Source organism: Mobula hypostoma (assembly GCF_963921235.1).
Source record: "Mobula hypostoma chromosome 4 unlocalized genomic scaffold, sMobHyp1.1 SUPER_4_unloc_1, whole genome shotgun sequence".
Taxonomy (NCBI): domain Eukaryota; kingdom Metazoa; phylum Chordata; class Chondrichthyes; order Myliobatiformes; family Myliobatidae; genus Mobula; species Mobula hypostoma.
Window position 1 is genome coordinate 126,385 of NW_026948111.1, and position 26,224 is coordinate 152,608.

A 26,224-nucleotide genomic window follows, 5' to 3' on the forward strand; every position below is an offset into this window, starting at 1 on the left:
GGAAGTAGAGACAACACCGATGGGAAACACATCAGGGAAGTAGAGACAACACCGATGGGAAACACATCAGGAAAGCAGTGACAACACCAATGGGAAACACTTCAGGAAGCAGTGACAACACCGATGGGAAACACATCAGGGAAGCAGTGACAACACCAATGGGAAACACATCAGGGAAGTAGAGACAACACCGATGGGAAACACATCAGGGAAGTAGAGACAACACCGATGGGAAACACATCAGGGAAGCAGAGACAACACCGATGGGAAACACATCAGGGAAGTAGAGACAACACCGATGGGAAACACATCAGGGAAGTAGAGACAACACCGATGGGAAACACATCAGGGAAGTAGAGACAACACCGATGGGAAACACATCAGGGAAGTAGAGACAACACCAATGGGAAACACATCAGGGAAGCAGTGACAACACTGATGGGAAACACATCAGGGAAGTAGAGACAACACCAATGGGAAACACATCAGGGAAGCAGTGACAACACTGATGGGAAACACATCAGGGAAAAACAGACCAACGAGCAGGAAACACATCAGGGAAGCAGTGACAAGACCGATGGGCAACACTCCAGGGAAGAACAAACACCGATGACAAACACATCAGGGAAGTAGAGACAACACCGACGGGAAACACATCAGGGAAGTAGAGACAACACTGATGGGAAACACATCAGGGAAGTAGAGACAACACCGATGGGAAACACATCAGGGAAGTAGAGACAACACCGATGGGAAACACATCAGGGAAGTAGAGACAACACCAATGGGAAACACATCAGGGAAGCAGTGACAACACTGATGGGAAACACATCAGGGAAGTAGAGACAACACCAATGGGAAACACATCAGGGAAGCAGTGACAACACTGATGGGAAACACATCAGGGAAAAACAGACCAACGAGCAGGAAACACATCAGGGAAGTAGAGACAACACCAATGGGAAACACATCAAGGAAGCAGTGACAACACTGATGGGAAACACATCAGGGAAGAACAGACCAATGAGTAGGAAACACATCAGGGAACCGAAATGAAGTGACGGAGATAAGGGTGGTTGACTCACAAATAGAGAAAGTTTGGAGACAGTGCGAAAGGGAGTATAGGCAAGTGATAGAGAAGGGATGCACTCAGGCTACGTCCACACTACACCAGATAATTTTGAAAACGCCGGTTTCAAGTAAAAACGACAGGCGTACACACTAAGCGTTTTTCAAAATATCTCTGTCCACACTAACGCGGATATTTGGGCGAATCTCCTCTACTGGGCACGTGCAGGACACACAGAAAACAAGCGAAGAGGAAACGGTATACTTAATGCGCGTTTGTCCAGTTACAGAGTAGAAAAACTTCAAAGGAATTGCCCTTAGCTGTCACGCAGGAGGACTTAAAAACTAAAAAGAAACAAATACTGGAGCTTATGGAGGCAACCGACAGGGAGTTCACAAACAGTATGACCCGGCTAATGATGAACATTGAAAAACTGACTAACTCCGTTGCGTTAATAAAGCACCTTGTTAAATGAATAAAACATGTCTGCATCAGCGTTATCTTGTATTTCCATACAATGTTACATAAGGCTGTTACACATCTATTGTCAGAGAAGTACTTGCATAAGGTAAACCACCTTCATACAAGCAAGGACAGAAAACAGGACAAAGTGAGTATACTTATTTATTCAGTAAGCTATGAGTCAAAGTATTTGGTGAGCACATTTCTAACTCTTCTGGCTTCAGTCTCGTTGTCATCTGTTCTGAAATTGTTAGGTTGTGTGGGGAGTTGCGTTCAAGAAAACAACGAAATGCCGCATTGCGGCAATCTATTCCGGCACGTCATGACAGCGTTTTTAAATAGTCAAAAGAGCTCACTTTACAATTTAACTCTCAGTCGTTCACACTGACTGCGCGTTATAACAACCGTACGGCAGTGCTTGCGCAGTACCAAGCAGAAGCAGAAAAAGCATTGTTGTTCTGGTGTTGTCAAGACAGCGTTTTTAAATCTCTCCGTTTACCCCGTACACACTGCACCAGATATTAGGCGTTTTCAGATTTATTCACTCTGGACACCGTTTCTGAAAATCTCCGTTTTCGGGGGATGAAAATGCCACTTTAGTGTGGACGGAGGGTCAAAATGAAGAGAAAAAGCTTCGTTTTCAAAATTATCTGGTGTAGTTGGGAGGTAGCCTCAGTCCGATGGTTTGAGATGTGTCTATTTTAATGCGAGGAGTATCATGAATAATGCAGATGAGCTTAGAGCGTGGTTCAATACTTGGAGCTATGATGTTGCAGCCATTACAGAGACTTGGATGGTTCAGGGACAGGAATGGTAACTTCAAGTGCCGGGTTTTAGATGTTTCAGAAAGGACAGGGAGGGAGGCAAAAGAGGTGGGGTGTGGCACTGTTGATCAGAGATAGTGTCATGGCTGCAGAAAAGGTGGACGCCATGGAGGGGTTGTCTACGGAGTCTCTGTGGATGAAGGTCAGGAACAGGAAGGGGTCAATAACTCTACTGGGTGTTTTTTATAGGCCGCCCAACAGTAACATGAATATTGAGGAGCAGATAGGGAAACAGATCCTGGAAAGGTGTAATAATAAGAGGTGATGTGGTCGGAGATTTTAATTTCCCAAATATCGACTGGCATCTCCCTAAAGCAAGGGGTTTAGATGGGGTGGAATTTGTTAGGTGTGTTCAGGAAGGTTTCTTGACACAATATGTAGATAAGCCTACAAGAGGAGAGACTGTACTTGATTTGGTGTTGGGAAATGAATCTAGTCAAGTGTCAGATCTCTCAGTGGGAGAGCATTTTGGAGATAGTGATCATAATTCTATCTCCTTTACAATAGCATTGGGGAGAGATAGGAACAGACAAGTTAGAAAAGAGTTTAATTGGAGTAAGGGGAATTATGAGGCTATCAGGCTATCAGGAAGGAGCTTAAAAAGGAAATTAGGAGAGCCAGAAGGAGCCATGAGAAGGCCTCGGCTGACAGGATTAAGGAAAACCCCAAGGCATTCTACAAGTATGTGAAGTGCAAGAGGATAAGATGTGAAAGAATAGGACCTATCAAGTGTGACAGTGGGAAAGTGTGTATGGAACCGGAGGAAATAGCAGAGGTACTTAATGAATACTTTACTTCAGTATCCACTGTGGAAAAGGATCTTGGTGATTGTAGTGATGACTTGCAGTGGACTGAAAAGCTTCAGCGTGTAGATATTAAGAAAGAGGATGTGCTGGAGCTTTTGGAAAGCATCAAGTTGGATAAGTTGCCGGGACCAGAGGAGATTTACCCCAGGTTACTGTGGGAGGCGAGGGAGGTACCCCATGCAAGGCTTATTGAGAAAGTAAGGAGGCATTGGATCTAAGGGGACATTGCTTTGCGGATTCAGAACTGGCTTGCCCACAGAAGACAAAGAGAGGTTGCAGACGGGTCATATCCTGCACAGAGGTCGGTGACCAGTGGTGTGCCTCAGGGATCTGTTCTGGGACCCCGACTCTACGTGATTTTTATAAATGACCTGGATGAGGAAGTGGAGGGATGGGTTAGTAAGTTTGCTGATGACACAAGTTTGGGGGTGTTGTGGATAGTTTGGAGGGCTGTCAGAGGTTACAGCGGGACATTGATAGGATGCAAAACTGGGCTGAGAAGTGGCAGATGGCGTTCAACCCAGATAAGTGTGAAGTGGTTGATTTTGGTAGGTCAAATATGATGGCAGAATATTGTATTAATAGTAAGATTCTTGGCAGTGTGGAGGATCAGAGGGATATTGGGGTTCAAGTCCATAGGACGCTCAAAGCTGCTGTGCAGGTTGACTCTGTGGTTAAGAAGGCATATGGTGTATTGGCCTTCATCAATCGTGGAATTGAACTTAGGAGCCGAGAGGTAATGTTGCAGCTATATAGGACCCTGGTCGGACCCCACTTGGAGTACTGTGCTCAGTTCTGGTTGCCTCACTACACAAAGGATGTGAAACCATAGAAAGGGTGCAGAGGAGATTTACAAGGATGTTGCCTGGATTGGGGAGCATGCCTTATGAAAACAGGTTGAGTGAACTCGGCCTTTTCTCCTTGGAGCGACGGAGGATGTGAGGTGACCTGATAGAGGTGTATAAGATGATGAGAGGCATTGATCGTGTGGATAGTCAGAGGCTTTTTCCCAGGGCTGAAATGGTTGCCACAAGAGGGCACGGGTTTAAGGTGCTTGGAAGTAGGTACAGAGGAGATGTCAGGGGTAAGTTTTTTACTCAGGGAGTGGTGAGTGTGTGGAATGGGCTGCCAGCAACGGTGGTGGAAGCAGATACGATAGGGTCTTTTAAGAGACTTTTGAATAGGTACATGGAGCTTAGAAAAATAGAGGACTGTGGGTAACCCTGGTAATTTCTAAGGTAGGGACATGTTCGGCATTGTGCTGTAGGTTTTCTATGTTTCGATGTTTCATAAATTGGAAACAGATGTTCTCAGGGAAACGTACCGAAGAAATGTGGCAAATGTTCAGGGGATATTTGCGTGGGGTTCTGAGTAGGTATGTTCCAATGACACATGGAAAGGATGGTAGGGTACAAGATCCATGGTGCACAAAGGCTGTTGTAAATCTAGTCAAAAAGAAAAAGAGACTTACATAAGGCTCATAAAACTGGGTAACGATATGAATCTAGAAGATTATAAGGCTAGCAGGAAGAAGCTTAAAAATGAAATTAGGAGAGCCAGAAGGGGCCATGAGAAGGCCTTGGCAGACAGGATTAAGGAAAACCATTCTACCAGTATGTGAAGAGCAAGAGAATAAGACATCATAGAATGGGACCAATCAAGTGTGACAGTGGAAAAGTGTGTATGGAACCAGAAGGAAACAGTGGAGGTACTTAATGAATATGTTGCTTCAGTATTCACTATGGAAAAGGATCTTGGCGATTGTAGGGATGACTTACAGTAGACTGAAAAGCTTGAGAATGCAGATATTAAGAAAGAGGATCTGCTGGAGCTTTTGGAAAGCATCAAGTTGGCTAAGTCACCAGGACCAGACGGGATGTACCCCAGGCTACTGTGGGAAGCAAGGGAGGAGATTGCTGAGCCTCTGGCAATGATCTTTGCATCATCAATGAGGACGGGAGAGGTTCCAGAGGATTGGAGGGTTGCAGATGTTGTTCCATTATTCAAGAAAGGCAGTAGGGATAGCCCAGGAAATTAGAGGCCAGTGAGTCTTACTTCAGTGGTTGGTAAGTTGATGGAGAAGATCCTGAGAGGCAGGATTTATGAACATTTGGAGAGGTATAATATGATTAGGAATAGTCAGCACGGCTTTGTCAAAAGCAGGTTGTGCCTTACGAGCATGATTGAATTTTTTGAGGATGTGACCAAACACATTGATGAAGATAGAGCCGTAGATGTAGTGTATATGGATTTCTGCAAGGCATTTGACAAGGTACCCCATGCAAGGCTTATTGAGAAAGTAAGGAAGCATGGGATCCGAGGGGACATTACTTTGTGGATCCAGAACTGACTTGCCCACAGAAGGCAGAGTGGTTGTTGATGGGTCATATTCTGCATGGAGGCCGGTGACCAGTGGTGTGCCTCAGGGATCTGTTCTGGGACCCCTACTCTTCGTGATTTTTATAAATGACCTGGATGAGGAAGTGAAGGGATGGGTTAGAAAATTTGCTGTTGACACAAAGCTTGGGGGTGTTGTGGATAGTGTGGAGGGCTGTCAGAGGTTACAACGGGACATTGATAGGATGCAAAACAGAGCTGAGAAGTGGCAGATGGAGTTCAACCCAGAGAAGTGTGAGGTGGTTCATTTTGGTAGGTCAAATATAATGGCAGAATATAGTATTAATGGTAAGACTACTGGCAGTGTGGATGATCAGAGGGATCTTGGGGTCAGAGTCCGCAGGACATTTAAAGCTGCTGTGCAGGTTGACAGTGGTGATAAGAAGGCATATGGTGTGTTGGCCTTCATCAACTATGGGACTGAGTTCAAGAGCCGAGAGGTAATTCTGCAGCTATATAAGACCCTGGTCAGACCGCACTTGGAGGACTGTGCTCATTTCTGGTCACCTCACTACAGGAAGGATATGGAAGCCATAGAAAGGGTGCAGAGGAGATTTGCAAGGATTCTGCCTGGATTGGGGAGCATGCCTTATGAGAATAGGTTGAGTGAACTCGGCCTTTTCTCCTTGGAGCGACGGAGGATGAGAGGTGACTTGATAGAGGTGTATAAGATAATGAGAGGCATTGATCATGTGGATAGTCAGAGGCTTTTCCTCGGGGCTGAAATGGTTAGCATGAGAGGGCACAGTTTTAAGGTGATTGGAAGTAGGTACAGAGGAGATGTTGGGGGAAGTTTTTTTAATGCAGAGAGTGGTGAGAGTGTGGAACAGGCTGCCGGCAGTGGCGGTGGAGGCGGAAATGATAGGGTCTTTTAAAAGGCTCCCGGATGGCTACATGGAGCTTGGAAAAAAAGGGCTATAGGTAAAGCCTAGGTAGTTCTAAGGTAGGGACATGTTCGGCACAGCTTTGTGGGCCAAAGGGCCTGTATTGTGCTGTAGGTTTTTTACGTTTCCATGGAAGTAGAGACAACACCAACGGACAACACACTCAAACTGCTGCAGGAGCTCAGCAGCCATGGAGGGGATAAACAGACAACATTTCAGACCGAAACTTTTATCAGGACCTGAAAAAAAAAAATCACATTCCATAAGCAGCCTGCAAGCTCTTGGGATGTGGATGGAAACCCATACAGTGTAAAGGAGAAACATGCAAACTTCACACAGAAATTTCAGGCTGTGACCCTTCATCAGGACTGGAATGGAATGCTCAGCAACTGGGCAGGGAGTCTGTTTCAGACTCAGTGAGAATGAGGAGGAGAAGTTTAGGCACCCCTGCCAGCCTGCCATCTCAGTCTGAACCTGTTCCAATCCAGCTCTAACAGTCATGGCACGGAACTCTGGAGGCTGACATACAAGTCCACAGCTCCCCAAGTGTGTCAGCCAGGATGGAAGAGGACTGAACATGGAGGCAGGGTTTCACCCAAAACATTGACAAATCCTTCCCAGTCCACAGCTCCTGCTCGAGCTGACGAGTCAGATCAGATGATGAGAACAGGCTCTTTGGACGCAACAGCCCTACTCCCAATTAATCTCAACATTCCCTCCAACACAGCCGACAGAACTCCCTTTTTCTATCAACAATCTGAGAGTCTCTGCTGTATCAGTCTTTGTCCCCACCCTCGGCAGGGTAAAAAACCCACCTCTGACATTTCCCTTGCACTTGCCTGCAATCACCTTAAACTTACGCCCCCTTGTACTAGCCATTTCCATCCTGGGGAAAAGTCTCCAGCAGTCCACTCGATCTTTGCCTCTCTTCATCTTCTGCACCTCTGATTGTACCTCACTGCAGAGAGAACAGTGCAAGGCCACTCAGCCTGCTCTCACTGCCCGCACTCTGATCATAGACTCCACTTCCAGCTTTCACTGCTGCCGTGAAAGGGGAGGCACAGTACAGGATCCTGAGCACACACTCAGTTTCAGGAACAGCTTTTTCCCCTCCACCATCATCTTTCTGATTCGACAATGAACCCATGTACACAGCCTCAGAATTTATTATGCTCTCTTTTTGCAGTTTAGTTGGAACAATGTGGTAGAACCGAGCAAAGAATAGATTCTTCAGGATGCTGCAGTTACAGGCTGGGTTTATTCTAAGCAAACAGAAGAAAGTTCATCATGCAGAGGTGTTGAGGACATTGAGCGAGTTGCCAGACAAGGTGGTAGAGGCGGATACATTTATAATACTAAAAGGGCACTGCATCTGAAATATTCAACGAGAACATGAGGGGGATCTTTGCCAGAGGGTGTTGAGAGGTTGGAACAAGCTGCCAACAGAAATGGTGGACATGGGTTCGATTTCAACATTTCAGACAACTTTGGAGGGATATGGTCCGGGTGTAGTACTTGAACACAGAACACTACAACACAGTACAGGCTCTCCAGTCTACAGATTAACCAATCCCCTCAGAACCCAATATTTACTTTCAGAAGCAGAAGGACTTTGGCAGATCTGGTCAGAATAGACAGGATGGGCCGAAAGGCCTGTTTCTGCACGATGGTAATGACGTCCAGAAGCTGCAGAATGAGTGGCACAAGTGCCTGTTTCTGTGACACTGAAAGAGGCCCTGTGGCCCGTCATCTCCGTGCTGAGAGTTTTGTGGCTGCAAACCAGGCCATTCGGCCCATCATTGCACTGTACTTTCAATTGTAAACACATTTCCCCACAAAACCATGCTGTCTCCAATGTCACAGTCCTTCAGCTGCCAGTTCGAATGCTTCCTGAAGGTGTAGTCTCAGCCTCCACCATTCCTCAGGCACCGCATTCTGGATCCCAAACATTCTCCATGTTAACAATCGTCCAACCATTCAAAACTTCCAACTAAACCCCTGCACTGTGATTCTGGCACCACCAGGCTGGAAAAATTATTTTCTCTGCCCCTCCCTCAGGTACTGCACTTCTGCAGTGTTACCACATCCTTCCAAGAGAGGGGAAACCACAGCTGTACACAACTCTATCCGGGAGGCTCACCCAGCATGCAGGAAATTGCACCATAACCTCCATGAGTGCAAACGTTCATGTGCTTTCCTCTCCACTCGGTCCTTCACAAAAATCACCAGGGCATAGTACCAGTGGGGCCAGGTCTGTCACTGTATAACACCAGGGGACAGGTCGGGGTACGGTACCAGTGGGGACAGGTCTGTCACTGTATAACACCGGGGTACGGTACCGGTGGGGACGGGTCTGTCACTGTATAACACCAGGGGACAGGTCGGGGTACGGTACCAGTGGGGACAGGTCTGTCACTGTATAACACCGGGGTACGGTACCGGTGGGGACGGGTCTGTCACTGTATAACACCAGGGGACAGGTCGGGGTACGGTACCAGTGGGGACAGGTCTGTCACTGTATAACACCGGGGTACGGTACCGGTGGGGACGGGTCTGTCACTGTATAACACCAGGGGACAGGCCGGGGTACGGTACCGGTGGGGACAGGTCTGTCACTGTATAACACCGGGGTACGGTACTGGTGGGGATGGGTCCGTCACTGTATAACACCAGGGGACAGGCCTGGGTACAGTATCGGTGGGGACGGGTCTGTCGCTGCGCGACGCCGGGGTACGGTACCGGTGGGGACAGGTCTGTCACTGTATAACACCGGGGTACATAACTGTCCCGCTCTCCTGCCCTGCTGTCCATGAATTCTGCTTGTTCCTCTCCCTCTACCCAGTTGTGCCCAGACACAGCATGCTCTTGGGATTGCTGTCCCTGTCCCTGCCCCTGCCCCACAGTCAGCACTGACACAGCCATCAGTTCTGCTGATTCACTGTCAGCTGCCTCTGGCCTGATGTCTGTTAACTGCCCTCCCACAATCTCCAAAGCGATGTTCACACATGCCGTGCAAACAGCCTCCCTGCAGCAACCACTCACTCCGTTTGTCTGCAGTGAGGCGTCTTCTTCATCAGACCTCCTACTCCTATCCAGAGTCTCACTGCCCTGGGATCAGACCGGCGATCACCCACCTCCCTGTGGAATTTGTGTTGGCAGAGGGAGGTCTGGAGAAGAATACAAGATTCACTGTTGAAGTTTGCCCGTAATAGAGAACTGCCTGATCTACGGCTGCTCCCAGGGACAAAGACTGAGAAAGGCAACGGTGCCGGGGGTGGGAGGGAAAATGGCATGCAGAGGGTGGGTGAGCACAAAACTAGTGTGACCCTCACTCAGTTATTCAGAAACAGCTTCTTCCCTTCCACCATCAGATTTCTGAACAGTTCATGAAGTAATCCAGTATTCCTTTTTTAATGCATTAGTTATTTTGCCATTTATAGTGATGTTTTATCTTCTCATTGTCCTGCTGTGAGAAAACACGTCTGACATCATCAGATAGCGATGATAAACCTGATTTTATCTAACTTGATCAGCTGAAGAGTTCTATCACGTTGTTGCTGATTGTCCTGGAAGGACCACCATCACCAAGACTGTTAAACACGTTCCATTACCACCATGCAAACCCCATCTCCAGTCAGTTGCTCAGCAGAATGGTCAAAAGAATCACGGTGTAGAGCCCAGTGACCCTCCTTCCACAGTACATGCGCTCATTTGGATGCATCAGCAAGAGAGATGAAGCTGAGTACAGGGCTACGGTAGGAAATTTTGTCATATGGTGTGAGCAGAATGATCTGCAGCTTAATGTGAAAAAGACTAAGGAGCTGGTGGTAGACCTGAGGAGAGCTAAGGTACCGGTGACCCGTTTCCATCCAGGGGGTCAGTGTGGACATGGTGGAGGATTACAAATACCTGGGGATACGAATTGACAATAAACTGGACTGGTCTAAGAACACTGAGGCTGTCTACAAGAAGGGTCAGAGCCGTCTCTATTTCCTGAGGAGACTGAGGTCCTTTAACATCTGCTGGACGATGCTGAGGATGTTCTACGAGTCTGTGGTGGCCAGTGCTATCATGTTTGCTGTTGTGTGCTGGGGCAGCAGGCTGAGGGTAGCAGACACCAGCAGAATCAACAAACTCATTCGTAAGGCCAGTGATGTTGTGGGGATGGAACTGGACTCTCTCTGACGGTGGTGTCTGAAAAGAGGATGCTGTCTAAGTTGCATGCCATCTTGGACAATGTGACCCATCCACTACATAATGTACTGGGTGGGCACAGGAGTACATTCAGCCAGAGACTCATTCCACCGAGATGCAACAGAGTGTCATAGGAAGTCATTCCTGCCTGTGGCCATCAAACTTTACAACTCCTCCCTTGGAGGGTCAGACACCCTGAGCCAATAGGCTGGTCCAGGACTTATTTCCTGGCATAATTTACATATTACTATTTTATTATTTATAGTTTTATTACTATTTAATTATTTATGGTGCAACTGTAACGAAAACCAATTTCCCCCAGGATCAATAAAGTATGACTATGACCACTTGTTTGGTCAATCTTGTAGGAATAAAGTCTCTCACGATTGTAGTTGTAGCCTACTTGAATTCCCAATTTAATTCCATGCCACACATCACCTCTGCTGTCCAGGGAAAATTCTTAAACTCCACGTTTTCTGTGTTGTACTATCATTGACCACCCACAGATTTCTCAAAATAATGCCCACCCACCAGTACAATAGCAGTGATTGCTCCTTTACAAAGAGCTTCTTCCCCCTTTCTCCTTTCCACTCATTCAAAGTATTGCCCAGCCCCATGCACACTTCGACCAATCTGCAGCCAGTTCCATAGCACCAATAACATCACACCATTTATGTCTTCCTACTTTTAATCTCTGCAGCTTAATGCAAATGTATTGATGCGTTTAGACTTGTCCATTTGGCATGACTCACTCCGCAGCTCCAAGCCCTGCCTGCGTTCGGCCCACCTTTTCTCAGCCTTACAATTTTCCTTTCTCCTTTTCCATCATCCTTCTCTCCACATTTCCCACTCCGTCTCCCTCCTGCTGCCATTCTCGATTTCCCACTTGATCCCCTTCCGCAGCGATTTTCGATTTCCTGCTCCATCTCCCTCCCACTGAAATTCTCAATCTCCCACTTCTCCATCACCATCATCCTGCCACTCTTATAACCATATAACATATAACAATTACAGCACGGAAACAGGCCATCTCGGCCCTTCTGGTCCATGCCAAACTCTTAGTCTCACCTAGTCCCACCGACCTGCACTCAGCCCATAACCCTCCATTCCTTTCCTGTCCATATATCTCTCCAATTTTACTGTAAATGACAATATCGAGCCTGCCTTAACCACTTCTGCTGGAAGCTCGTTCCACACAGCTACCACTCTCTGAGTAAAGAAGTTCCCCCTCATCTTACCCCTAAACTTTTACCCTTTAACTCTCAACTCATATCCTCTTGTTTTAATCTTCCCCATTCTCAATGGAAAAAGCCTATCCACATCAACTCTATCAATCCCCCTCATAATTTTAAACACCTCTATCAAGTCCCCCCTCAACCTTCTACGATCCAAAGAATAAAGACCTAACTTGTTCAACCTTTCTCTGTAACTTAGGAGATGAAACCCAGGCAACATTTTAGTAAACCTCCTCTGTACTCTCTCAATTTTATTGACATTTTTCCTATAATTCGGTGACCAGAACTGTACACAATACTCCAAATTTGGCCTTACCAATGCCTTATACAATTTCAACATTACATCCCAACTCCTATATTCAATGCTCTGATTTATAAAGGCCAGCATACCAAAAGCTTTCTTCACCACCCTATCCACGTGAGATTCCACCTTCAGGGAACTATGCACCATTATTCCTACATCCCTCTGTTCTACAGCATTCTTCAATGCCCCACCATTTACCATGTATGTCCTATTTTGACTAGTCCTACCAAAATGTAGCATTTCACATTTATCAGCATTAAGCTCCATCTGCCATCTTTCAGCCCACTCTTCTAACTAACCTGAATCTCTCTGCAAGCTTTGAAAACCTACCTCATCATCCACAATACCACCACCTATCTTAGTATCATCTGCATACTTACTAATCCAATTTACCACCCCATCATCCAGATCATTAATGTATATGACAAACAACATTGGACCCAGTAGAGATCCCTGAGGCACACCCTCTCCCTCCTCTGCCATTCTTGATTTCCCATTCCTCCATCTCCATCTCTGCCTTTATCAATTTCCCATTCCTGTCTCCTCCCTGCCTTTATCAATTACCCATTTCCTCTCCCTCCTCTGCCATTTTCGATTTCCCACTCCTGTCTCCCTCTCCCTGCAATTCTCGATTTCCCACTCCTGTCTCCCTCTCCCTGCAATTCTCGATTTCCCACTCCTGTCTCCCTCTCCCTGCAATTCTCGATTTCCCACTCCTGTCTGCTCTTCTCAATTTCCCATTGTCTCCCTCCCGCTGCCGTTCTCCATTTCCCACACCTCCTCCCACCCCAATATTCCCAATTTCGCCCTTCTCCATCTTCTTCTACCTGCCATTCTCAATTTCTAACAACCAAGTCTCCCTCCTACTGATATTCTCCATTTCCTACTGATATTCTCCATTTCCCACTGCTCCATCTCCCTCTGCCTGCAATTTTCAATTTCCCACTCCTCCATACCCGTCCCACTGACATTCCCAATTTTCCACTCCCGGCTCTCCCTCTCCCTGCCGTTCTTACTGATGCTCACCCACTCCGTCAGCACCAGCAAACACTTCAATATGGACATGGATTCTAGTCCTGTAAAGTAACCCTAACGCGACACCAATGGTACAACGGAGCACAGAACAGACCCTCGGTCCACGCGCTCCCTACCGAACGGACCCTCGGTCCGCGCTCTCTGTGTGAACGGACCCTCGGTCCGCGCTCTCTGTACTGAAAACCCCTCAGGTTGAACGAACAGAATAAGTATTTTGCTGCCATCTTCATATTGAAGACACTAGTAGTATTCCAGAAGTTCCAGTCTGTCGGGGCTTGAAGAAGTAAATGAAGTCACTATTACTGGGGAGAATGGACCTGGGAAACTGAAGGGTTTGAAGATAGATGAGTCACCCGGCCCAAATAGTTTACCCACACGGTTATGAAAGAGGCGGCTGATGGGATTGTAAAGGCATTAGTAATGATCTTTCAAGAATCAATGGAATCTGGAATGTTCCGGGGGATTGGAAAATTGCAATGTCACTCCACTCTCGAAGAAGGGAGAGAGGAGGAATAAAGGAATCTACAGGCTCGTTTGTTGACCTCAGTGGATGGGAAAATGTCAGACCCAATTGTTTCAGGACACTTGGAGGCACGTGACCAAATAAGCCATATTCAGCATGGTTTCCTCAAGGGAAAATCATGCCTGACAAATCTGCTGGAATTCTTTGAAGAAATAAGTATACGGACATGCACTTTGGTAGAAGAAATGAAAGTATGGACTTGTTTCTAAATGGAAAGAAAATTCAAAAATCTTTGGTGCAAATGAACTTGGGAGTCCTTGGGCAGGATTCCCTTAAGGGTTAATTTGTACGTTGAGTCTCTGGTGAAGGAGGTAAATATGATGTTAGCATTCATTTCAAGAGGACTAGAATATAAAAGCAAGGAAGTAATGTTGAGACTTTGTGAAGCACTGGTGAGGCCTCACTTGGAGTAGTGTGAGCAGCTTTGGGCCCCTCATCTCAGAAAGGAAGTGCTGACACTGGAGAGGATTCAAAGGAAGCTCAAGGAAATGTTCCCAGGATTGAAAGGCTCGTCATCTGAGCGGTGCTTGACGACTCTGGGCCCACACTTACCGGAATTCAGAAGAATGCTGAAAGGCCTCGAAAGAGTGGATATGGAGAGGATGGTTCCTGTAGTGGGGAAGTCTAGGTCCAGAGGACACAGCCTCAGAACAGTGGGACATCCACTTAGAATGGAGATGAGGAAGAATTTCTCCAGCCAGGGAGTGGTGTATCTGTAGAATCTGTTGCCACAGTGGCTGTGAAAGTCAAGTTATTGGGTATAGTTGGGGCAGATGTTGATTATGACATGAAGGTATATGGGGAGAAGGCAGGAGACTGGGACTAAGAAGGGAAAATCGGATCAGCCATGATGAAATGGCAGAGCAGAGTTGATAGGCCTAATTCTGCTCCTGTATCTTATGGTGATTTTCCTTCTTTACCACTCTGTCACCCTGAGCAGCCACTTTTATGGAGCTACGTACCTGGACCCATGATGCCTCTATTAAGGATCCTGACATTAACTGTGTACTCTTCCTTTATGTTTGACCTTCTGAAGTGTAGCACATCACAGTTGCCTGGATTAAACTCCATCTGTCATTCTCCACCCATACCTGCAACTCATCTACAGATACCATGCTGTATCCTTTGGTAGTCTTTGTACAATTCTCAATGCCACCAATACTGCCAATTTACTCACCCACCTCACCTAATTTTCATCCAAATCAAACAGAGATCCCAGTCCAGATCCGTGTGGAACACCACCAGTCAGAGATCTCCAGTCAGAGTAATATCACAACTGCGGAGACCCCAGTCCAGATCCGTGTGGAACACCACCAGTCACAGTTTTGACCAGTAGCCAATCTGGACATCAGGAGGTGACCTCAATCAGGTCCACTATCCGAGGATAAAAGGTAGCAGCGGGTCAGTACAGCACAAAAGTGTTTTGACCAGCGACCAATCAGCGTTTGGGATTGATTAGCAAGAGCAAATTAAAGAAAGGCAGGGCAAGAGCAGCGGCCATTGTCTGAGCAGACAGAGACTTGAGGCTTTAGCTCTTCAAGGTTTCAGCAAAGAGAGGCTTCAGTCAGAGAAAGCAAAAGAAAGAAACCATAGAAACCATAGAAACTACAGCACAGGAACAGGCCTTTTGGCCCTTCTTGGCTGTGCCGAACCATTTTCTGCCTAGTCCCACTGACCTGCACACGGACCATATCCCTCCATACACCTCCCATCCATGTATCTGTCCAATTTATTCTTAAATGTTAAAAAAGAACCCGCATTTACCACCTCGTCTGGCAGCTCATTCCATACTCCCACCACTCTCTGTGTGAAGAAGCCCCCCCTAATGTTCCCTTTAAACTTTTCTCCCCTCACTCTTAACCCATGTCCTCTGGTTTTTTTCTCCCCTTGCCTCAGTGGAAAAAGCCTACTTGCATTCACTCTGTCTATACCCATCATAATTTTATATACCTCTATCAAATCTCCCCTCATTCTTCTATGCTCCAGAGAATAAAGTCCTAAACTATTCAACCTTTCTCTGTAACTGAGTTTCTCAAGTCCCGGCAACATCCTTGTAAACCTTCTCTGCACTCTTTCAACCTTATTTATATCCTTCCTGTAATTTGGTGACCAAAACTGAACACAATACTCCAGATTCGGCCTCACCAATGCCTTATACAACCTCATCATAACATTCCAGCTCTTATACTCAATACTTTGATTAATAAAGGCCAATGTACCAAAAGCTCTCTTTACGACCCTATCTACCTGTGACACCACTTTTAGGGAATTTTGTATCTGTATTCCCAGATCCCTCTGTTCTACTGCACTCCTCAGTGCCTTACCATTAACCCTGTATGTTCTACGTTGGTTTGTCCTTCCAACGTGCAATACCTCACACTTGTCTGTATTAAACTCCATCTGCCATTTTTCAGCCCATTTTTCCAGCTGGTCCAAGTCCCGCTGCAGGCTCTGAAAACCTTCCTCACTGTCTACTACACCTCCAATCTTTGTATCATCAGCAAACTTGCTGATCCAATTTACCACATTATCATCCAGATCATTGATATAGATGACAAATAACAATGGACCCAGCACTGATCCCTGTGGCACACCACTAGTCACAGGCCTCCACTCGGAGAAGCAATTCTCTACACCACTCTCTGGCTTCTTCCATTGAACCAATGTCTAATCCAATTTACCACCTCTCCATGTATACCTAGCGACTGAATTTTCCTAACTAACCTCCCATGCGGGACCTTGTCAAAGGCCTTACTGAAGTCCATGCAGACAATATCCACTGCCTTCCCTTCATCCATTTTCCTGGTAACCTCCTCGAAAAACTCCAATAGATTGGTCAAACATGACCTACCACGCACAAAGCCATGTTGACTCTCCCTAATAAGTCCCAGTCTATCCAAATGCTTGTAGATTCTGTCTCTTAGTACTCCCTCCAATAACTTACCTACTACCGACGTTAAACTTACTGGCCTATAATTTCCCAGATTACTTTCGATCCTTTTTTAAACAACGGAACAACATGAGTCACTCTCCAATCCTCCAGCACCTCACCTGTAGACAGCGACATTTTAAATATTTCAGCCAGGGCCCCTGCAATTTCAACACTAGTCTCCTTCAAGGTCCAAGGGAACATCCTGTCAGGTCCCGGGGCTTTATCCACTTTAATTTTCCTCAAGACAGCAAGGACCTCCTACTTTTCGATCGGTACAGTTTCCATGATCTCACTACTTGTTTCCCCTAATTCCATAGACTTCATGCCAGTTTCCTTAGTAAATACAGATGCAAAAATCCTATTTAAGATCTCCCCCATTTCCTTTGGTTCCGCACATAGGCAACCACTCTGATCTTCAAGAGGACCAATTTTATCCCTTACAATCCTTTTGCTCTTAATATACCTGTAAAAACTCTTTGAATTATCCTTCACTTTGACTGCCAAGGCAACCTCATGTCTTCTTTTAGCACTCCTGATTTCTTTCTTAAGTATTTTCTTGCACTTCTTATACACCTCAAGCACCTGATTTACTCCCTGCTTCCTATACATGTCATACAACTCCCTCTTCTTCTTTACCAGAGTTGCAATATCCCTTGAGAACCAAGGTTCCTTATTCCTATTCACTTTGCCTTTACTCCTGACAGGAACATACAAATTCTGCGCTCTCAAAATTTCTCCTTTGAAGGCTTCCCACCTACCGATCACATCCTTGCCAGAGAACAACCTGTCCCAATCCACGCTTTTTACATCCTTTCTCATTTCTTCAAATTTGGCCTTCTTCCAGTTAAGAACCTCAACCCTAGGACCAGATCTATCCTTGTCCATGATCAAGTTGAAACTAATGGTGTTATGATCACTGGAACCAAAGTGCTCCCCTACACAGACTTCTGTCACTTGTCCTAACTCATTTCCTAACAGGAGATCCAATATTGCATCCCCTCTAGTTGGTCCCTCTATATATTGATTTAGAAAACTTTCCTGAACACATTTTACAAACTCTAAACCATCTAGACCCCTAACAGTATGGGAGACCCAATCAATATATGGAAAATTAAAATCCCCTACCACCACAACTTTATGTTTCCTGCAGTTGCCTCACAAACGCTCACATTTTTTTCTTTCTCTTTATATCTGCTCAGCTAGGACAGACAGAATAATTGAATGCTCCTCCTGCAGGATGTGGGAAGGCAGGGAGGCCTCCAGTCCCTCACGACTACAGCTGCGCCAAGTGCATCCAGTTGTAGATTCTAACAAACTGTATGAAGGAGCTGGAGCTGGAACTGGATAAAGCCCGGATCACTCGGGAGGCTGCGGGGGTGAGAGATAGGACACAGAGAGGTAGTTACACCCAAGGTATGGGACACAGGAAACTGGGTGACCGTCAGGAAGGGGAAAGAAGTTAAGGAGCCAGTGCAGAGGTGTATTGCTTTGGATATTGTCGGGGTGGGGGGCGGTGGGGGAGGTGACCCAACAGAGGAACGTCACAGTGGTTGAGTCTCTGGCACAGATGGGGGATTCATTAGTTAGGGAAATGTACGGGAGGTTCTGTGGGCAAGAACAAGATTCCCAAATGGTATATTGCCTCCCAGGAGCCAGAGTCTGGTACATCTCTGATCAAGTCCTTAGCATTCTTAAGTGAACAGCCAGAAACCATGGTCCATGTAGGTACCAGTGACACGGGTAGGACAGCTGACAAGATTCTACACAGGGAGTTCAGGGAGTTAGATGCTACGTTAAAGGGAGGACCAACACACACAAAATGCTGGAGGAACTCAGCAGGCCAGGCAGCATCTAGGAAAAGAGTACAGTCGGCAGGACAGGAGAAAAAAAAGTTGAGCAGCAGATTTAAAAGGTGAGGGAGGGGAAGAGAAAAACCAGGTGAGAGGTGAAACCTGAAGGAGGAGGGGATGAAGCAAAGAGCTGGGAAGTTGATCGGAGGAAGAGACAGAAGGCCGTGGAAAAAAGAACAGGGAGAGCAGTGCCAGTGGGACGTGATGGGTGGGCAGTGAGGGGGGAAAAGGGATAGGAAATCGTGAAGCAGAGGGATGGGGGGGCATTACCAGAAGTTCAAGAAACCGATGTACATGCCATCACATTGGGGCTACCCAAGAAGTATACAAGGTGGGATTGAGAGGGTGAACAGCTTTAAGTTCCTCAGCATACACATCCCCGAGGATCTCACGTGGACTGCACATACTGGCTGTGTGGTGAAGAAAGCACAACTGCGTCTCTTTCACCTCAGACGGTGGAAGGAGTTTGGCATGAATCCCCAAATCCTAAGGACTTTCTACAGGGGCACAATTGAGAGCATCCTGACTGGCTGCATCACTGCCTGGTATGGGAACTGTACTTCCCTCAATCGCAGGACTCTGCTGAGAGTGGTGCGGACAGCCCAGCGCATCTGTAGTTGTCAATTTCCCACTATACAGGACATTTACAGAGACAGGCGCGTAAAAAGGGCCTGAAGATCATTGGGGACCCTAGTCACCCCAACCACAAACTGTTCCATCTGGGAAACAGTACCGCAGCATAAAAGCCAGTACCAACAAGCTCTGGGACAGCTTCTTCCACCAGGCCATCAGACTGATTAATTCACACTGATACAATTGTTATGCTAAATGAATTGTCCTGATATACATACTAGTTATTACAAATTACTATAAAGATTTTTACTCCTCGTGTATGTGAAGGATGTAAGAAATAAAGTAAATTCAATTCACATTGATATTTAAACCAGAGTTGCAGGGAGATAGGAACGAAAAAGCTGGAACAGTCAGTGGAGAGGTTGTGGAGGCAGATGCTGGTAAGACCTCAGACAAAGTAACGAATCAAAATGTTGAACATGGTGCAACTGGTGTGCTGAGCTGCATATATGTCAATGTCAAAGGCCTGGGCGTCGACATCAACATGTGGGAGACACTTGCCCTCGACCGTCCAGCTTGGCGCAGCAAGATCACCACAGGAGCCCGTGCAGCTGAAGTCAGGCGCATCATCGAGGCGCAACGAAAGCGTGCTGTGCGCAAGGCCTGAGCAGCATCCACTGCCATGACAGCCCCCTTCCCACTTGTGTCCCACATGTGCACGAGCCTTCAGGGCCCGGATTGGCCTCATCAGTCACCTCCGGACCCACAGCCACCAATCTCCTATTTGACTTGGAAGCTATAGTCATCTTTGACTACGAAGGACGAACAACAACAACAACATGTCAATACAAGACGTATTGTAGGAAAGGTGAATGATAATGCTGAAGCTGAGGTAGCTGGCTGAGTTGTGAGGAAAGGCTGTTGATAGGATGAAACTGCAGTCAACAGGATGAGTTGCAAAGTAAAAAGCGGACAAAATCAAAAGGGGAATACAGGAATATGACTGAAGGTGTCATCTGAATGCATGTAGTGTACAGAATAAGGCAGATGAACTTGCAGCATAGTTGCAGATTGGCATGTATGATATTGTAGGCATCACTGAATCATGGCTGAAAGATTATAGCTGGGAGCTTAATGTCCAAGGATACACATTGTATCGAAAGGACAGGCAGGAAGGCAAAGGGGGTGGTGTTGCTCTGTTGGTGAAAAAAATCAAATCATTAGAAAGAGGTGGCACAGGGTCAGAAGGTCCTGCATCATTGTGGACAGGACTGAGGAACTGTAAGGTTAAAAAGACCCTGATGGGAGTCGTGTATAGAGTAGTAAGGATGTGACTGACAAATTACAGCAGGAGACAGAAAATGCATGCTAAAAGGGCAGTGCTACTATAGTCATGGAGGATTTCATAATGCAGACATCGGAAAAATCAGACTGGTGCTGGATTACAGGAGGGGAAATTTCTAGAGTGCCTGCGAGATGGCTTTTGAGATCAGCTGATGGTTGAGCCCACTGGGGATCAGCTATTCTGGATTGGGTGTTGTTCAATGAACCAGAATTGATTAGGGAGCTTAAGGTAAAAGAACCCTTCGGGGTAAGTGATCAAATTCACCATATCCTTTGATGCCCTGACTGATCAGGAAACTATCAATTTCTGCCTGAAATACACTCACAGACTTGGCCTCCACCGTGACAGAGCATTCTACAGATTCAGTATAGTCTCTGGCTAAAGAAATTTCACCTTACCTCTGTTCCAAAAGGTCATCCCTCAATTCTGAGGCTGTGCCCTCTAGTTCTGGATACCCCCACCATAGGAAACATCTCTCCACATCCACCCTATCTAGTCCTTTCAACATTCAATAGGTTTCAATGAGATCCCAACGCATTCTTCTAAGTTCCAGTGAGTACAGGCCCAAAGCTCCTCTTGTCAAATGCTCCTCATATGTTAACCCCTTCATTCCCAGAATCATCCTCATAAACCTCCTCTGAACTCTCTCCACTGACAACATATCTTTTCTGAGATACGGGGCCCAAACCCATATGATGGAGACGGATGTGAAAACACAGAGAAACATCTGGGAAAATTTCTGAAACGCCAGTTTGCTACTGTTGTTACTACGTGATTGGGAATCTTTCAGTGGGAAGGCCTCAAAATCCCTGGCTTTGCCTGCTGTTGGCAACCGAGATGGAGGTCGAATCGTTTGGATAGAGATGGCACTCAGTACTCTGTGTCGGAGAGCAGATCAGAGCTCGAAGTTTTTGGATGACTCAGAGTCGGACCGTGGTCGGGTATGGCAGGGAGAGTTTTTCTTCCTTCTCCCGTCTGCGTGAAATGTGGGACATTTGAGAGACTTTGAACTTTTTACTGTGCTCATGGACTTCTTCATCAAGTTATGGTATTGTTGCACTGTTGTAAATATATGTTATAATTATGTGGTTTTGTAAGTTTTTTCAGTCTTGGTCTGTCCTGTGTTTTGTGATATCACACCGGAGGAAATATTGTATCATTTCTTAATGCATGCATTACTAAATGACAATAAAAGAGGATTTTGTGTCTTCATAATCTAAATAAAAAATCTAAACGGTTGACAATACTCCAAGTGTGGCCTAACTAGTGTCTTATAAAGGCTCAGCATTATCTCCTTGTTTTTATATTCTATTCCCCTTGAAATAAATGCTAACTTTGCATTTGCCTTCTTTACCACAGACTCGACCTGTAAATTAACCTTCTGGGAGTCTTGCACGAGGACTCCCCAGTCCCTCTGCATCTCTGATGTTTGAACCTTTTCCCCATTTAGATAATAGTCTGCACTATTGTTCCTTTTACCAAAATGCATTATCATACGTTCCCACTTACTTCCATTTGCCACTCTTTTGCCCATTCTTCCAATTTGTCTAAGTCCTGCTGCAATTGCATTGCTTCCTCAGCACAACTTACTACTCCACCTAACTTCGTATCATCCACAGACTTTGCCACAAAACCATCAATTCCATTATACAAATTATTGACAGACAATGTGAAAAGTACTGACCACTGACGAACACCACTGGTCACTGGGCAGTCAACCAAAGGCCCTCTTTATTCCCACTCACTGCCTCCTGCCTGTCAGCCATTCCTCTATCCATACCAGTATCTTTCCCGTTATATCATCTTGTTTAGCAGCCTCACGTGTGGGACCTTATCAAATGCCTCTTAGAAAGATGCGCTGAAACTGGAGAGGGTTCAAAGGAGGTTGACAAAAGTGATTCTAGGATTCAATGGTTTGTCATACGAAGAATGTTTGATAGCTCTGAGCTTGTTTTCAGAAGAATGAGGGGTGACCTCACTGAAACCTATCTAATGGTGAAAGGCCTTCATAGAGTGGATGTGGAGAGGATATTTCCTTTGCTGGGACCAGAGTACACGGCGTCAGAATAGATGTGTGTGTTTTTAGAACTGAGGTGAGGAACCATTTCTTCCGCCAGAGAGCAGTGAATATGTGGAATCCTTTGCCACAGGCAGATATGGAGGCCAAGCCTTTCTGTATATTGAAGGCAGAGGTTGACGGATTGGTCAAGAGATGAAGAGTTAGGGGGAGAAGGCAGGAGATTGGGGCTGAGAGGAAAATTGGATCAGCCAAGAAGAAATGGCAGAGCAGACTCGATGGGCCAAATAGCCTAATTCTGTTTCCAGATCTTATAGCCTTATGGTCTTAGTGCGTCCACAGCCACACAGTGGTGCTCCCTCAGTACTGTCCCTTCCAGTTTGATGTTCCCCACCACCACCGGGATGTTCCCTCAGTCCCGCCCCTCCCACAGGGACGGTCCCTCAGTCCCGCCCCTCCCACAGGGACGGTCCCTCAGTCCCGCCCCTCCCACAGGGACGGTCCCTCAGTAGGGTTCCACTCAAAGGTCGCACCCTCACTCCCGTCCCCACCCCACAGTGACTCTCACTCACTGCCCCTCCAACACGGAGACTCTCAGTACCGCCGCACAGCCCCAGTTTCATACCCGCTGCTGCCGTTTGTTGACGCCCCGAGGAATTGGGCCTGGGGGCGCCACCGGGCTCAGAGCCGGTCTCATGCCGGAGCGCGGTCTCCGGTGCTCAGCCCAACTCCGGTGTCCGCTGTCTGTCTACTATTCTGGCCCAGACCCGGCGGCCGGCTCAACTGTGTTGTAGCCGACAAGGAAATACGGTACTCGGCCCCGCTGCCAGTGTCCGGACTCGGACTCGCTGCCGGGACACGGACTCGGCCCCGCTGCCACTGCCGGCGCTGGTCTCCACACACCAGCAGCTGATGAAAGCGCAGATGCTGCGTCAGTGCGGCCGCTGGGTCCTAGCGCTCACAACAGAACACTGAAAAAACCGGGATCACAGAGTCTGCGTCGCACAACTGTCCATTCAGAGTGAGCACAGCGAGCTGCGCACACAACACAATCCATCACCCCACACACCACAATCCATCACCCCACACTCACACACACCACAATCCATCACCCCACACACCACAATCCATCACCCCACACTCACACACACCACAATCCATCACCCCACACACCACAATCCATCACCCCACACTCACACACACCACAATCCATCACCCCACACACCACAATCCATCACCCCACACTCACACACACCACAATCCATCACCCCACACACCACAATCCATCACCCCACACTCACACACACACCACAATCCATCACCCCACACACCACAATCCATCACCCCACACTCACACACACACCACAATCCATCACCCCACACACCACAATCCATCACCCCACACTCACACACACAACACAATCCATCACCCCACACACCACAATCCATCACCCCACACTCACACACACCACAATCCATCACCCCACACACCACAATCCATCACCCCACACTCACACACACCACAATCCATCACCCCACACACCACAATCCATCACCCCACACTCACACACACACCACAATCCATCACCCCACACACCACAATCCATCACCCCACACTCACACACACACCACAATCCATCACCCCACACTCACACACACCACAATCCATCACCCCACACACCACAATCCATCACCCCACACTCACAATCCATCACCCCACACTCACACACACCACAATCCATCACCCCACACTCACACACACACCACAATCCATCACCCCACACTCACACACACACCACAATCCATCACCCCACACACCACAATCCATCACCCCACACTCACACACACCACAATCCATCACCCCACACACCACAATCCATCACCCCACACTCACAATCCATCACCCCACACTCACACACACCACAATCCATCACCCCACACTCACACACACACCACAATCCATCACCCCACACACCACAATCCAACACCCCACACACACACACACCACAATCCATCACCCCACACACCACAATCCATCACCCCACACACCACAATCCATCACCCCACACTCACAATCCATCACCCCACACTCACACACACCACAATCCATCACCCCACACTCACACACACACCACAATCCATCACCCCACACACCACAATCCATCACCCCACACACCACAATCCATCACCCCACACTCACAAACACACCACAATCCATCACCCAACACTCACACACACACCACAATCCATCACCTCACACTCACACACACACCACAATCCATCACCCAACACTCACACACAACCACAATCCATCACCTCACACTCACACACACACCACAATCCATCACCCCACACTCACACACACCACAATCCATCACCCCACACACCACAATCCATCACCCCACACTCACACACACACCACAATCCATCACCCAACACTCACACACACACCACAATCCATCACCTCACACTCACACACACACCACAATCCATCACCCCACACTCACAATCCATCACCCCACACTCACACACACACCACAATCCATCACCTCACACTCACACACACACCACAATCCATCACCCAACACTCACAATCCATCACCCCACACTCACACACACACAACAATCCATCACCCCACACTCACACACACACCACAATCCATCACCTCACACTCACACACACACCACAATCCATCACCCAACACTCACAATCCATCACCCCACACTCACATACACACCACAATCCATCACCCCACACTCACAATCCATCACCCCACACTCACACACACACCACAATCCATCACCCCACACACCACAATCCATCACCCCACACTCACACACCACAATCCATCACCCCACACACCACAATCCATCACCCCACACTCACACACACAGCACAATCCATCACCCCACACACCACAATCCATCACCCCACACTCACAATCCATCACCCCACACTCACACACACACCACAATCCATCACCCCACACACCACAATCCATCACCCCACACTCACAATCCATCACCCCACACTCACACACACACCACAATCCATCACCCCACACACCACAATCCATCACCCCACACTCACAATCCATCACCCCACACTCACACACACACCACAATCCATCACCCCACACACCACAATCCATCACCCCACACTCACAATCCATCACCCCACACTCACACACACACCACAATCCATCACCCCACACACCACAATCCATCACCCCACACTCACAATCTATCACCCCACACTCACACACACACCAAAATCCATCACCCCACACTCACACACACACCACAATCCATCACCCCACACACCACAATCCATCACCCCACACTCACAATCCATCACCCCACACTCACACACACACCAAAATCCATCACCCCACACTCACACACACACCACAATCCATCACCCCACACACCACAATCCATCACCCCACACTCACAATCCATCACCACACACTCACACACACACCAAAATCCATCACCCCACACTCACACACACACCACAATCCATCACCCCACACACCACAATCCATCACCCCACACTCACAATCCATCACCCCACACTCACACACACACCAAAATCCATCACCCCACACTCACACACACACCACAATCCATCACCCCACACTCACACAAACCACAATCCATCACCCCACACTCACACACACCACAATCCATCACCCCACACTCACACACACGCCACAATCCATCACCCCACACTCACACACACCACAATCCATCACCCCACACTCACACACA

The 26,224-nt window shown here is 47.3% G+C and overlaps 1 protein-coding gene across 5 annotated transcripts in view; it reads right to left on the minus strand.

Annotated features, from left to right (window-relative positions):
• LOC134341100 (dynactin subunit 1-like) overlaps positions 1-26,224 on the minus strand; it is a 114,644-nt gene that overhangs the window by 61,133 nt on the left and 27,287 nt on the right. For 3 of the 5 annotated variants that reach the window (XM_063038853.1, XM_063038852.1, XM_063038855.1), the window contains exon 1: positions 23,076-23,406. The exons of 1 other annotated variant lie outside the window; for it this stretch is intronic. In XM_063038853.1, the coding sequence (XP_062894923.1) occupies positions 23,076-23,147 (72 nt within the window). In that variant the 5' untranslated portion in view covers positions 23,148-23,406. Of the gene's footprint in view, positions 1-23,075; positions 23,407-26,224 lie in introns of those variants that run through there. One more of the 5 variants, XM_063038856.1, reaches the window with a different exon arrangement.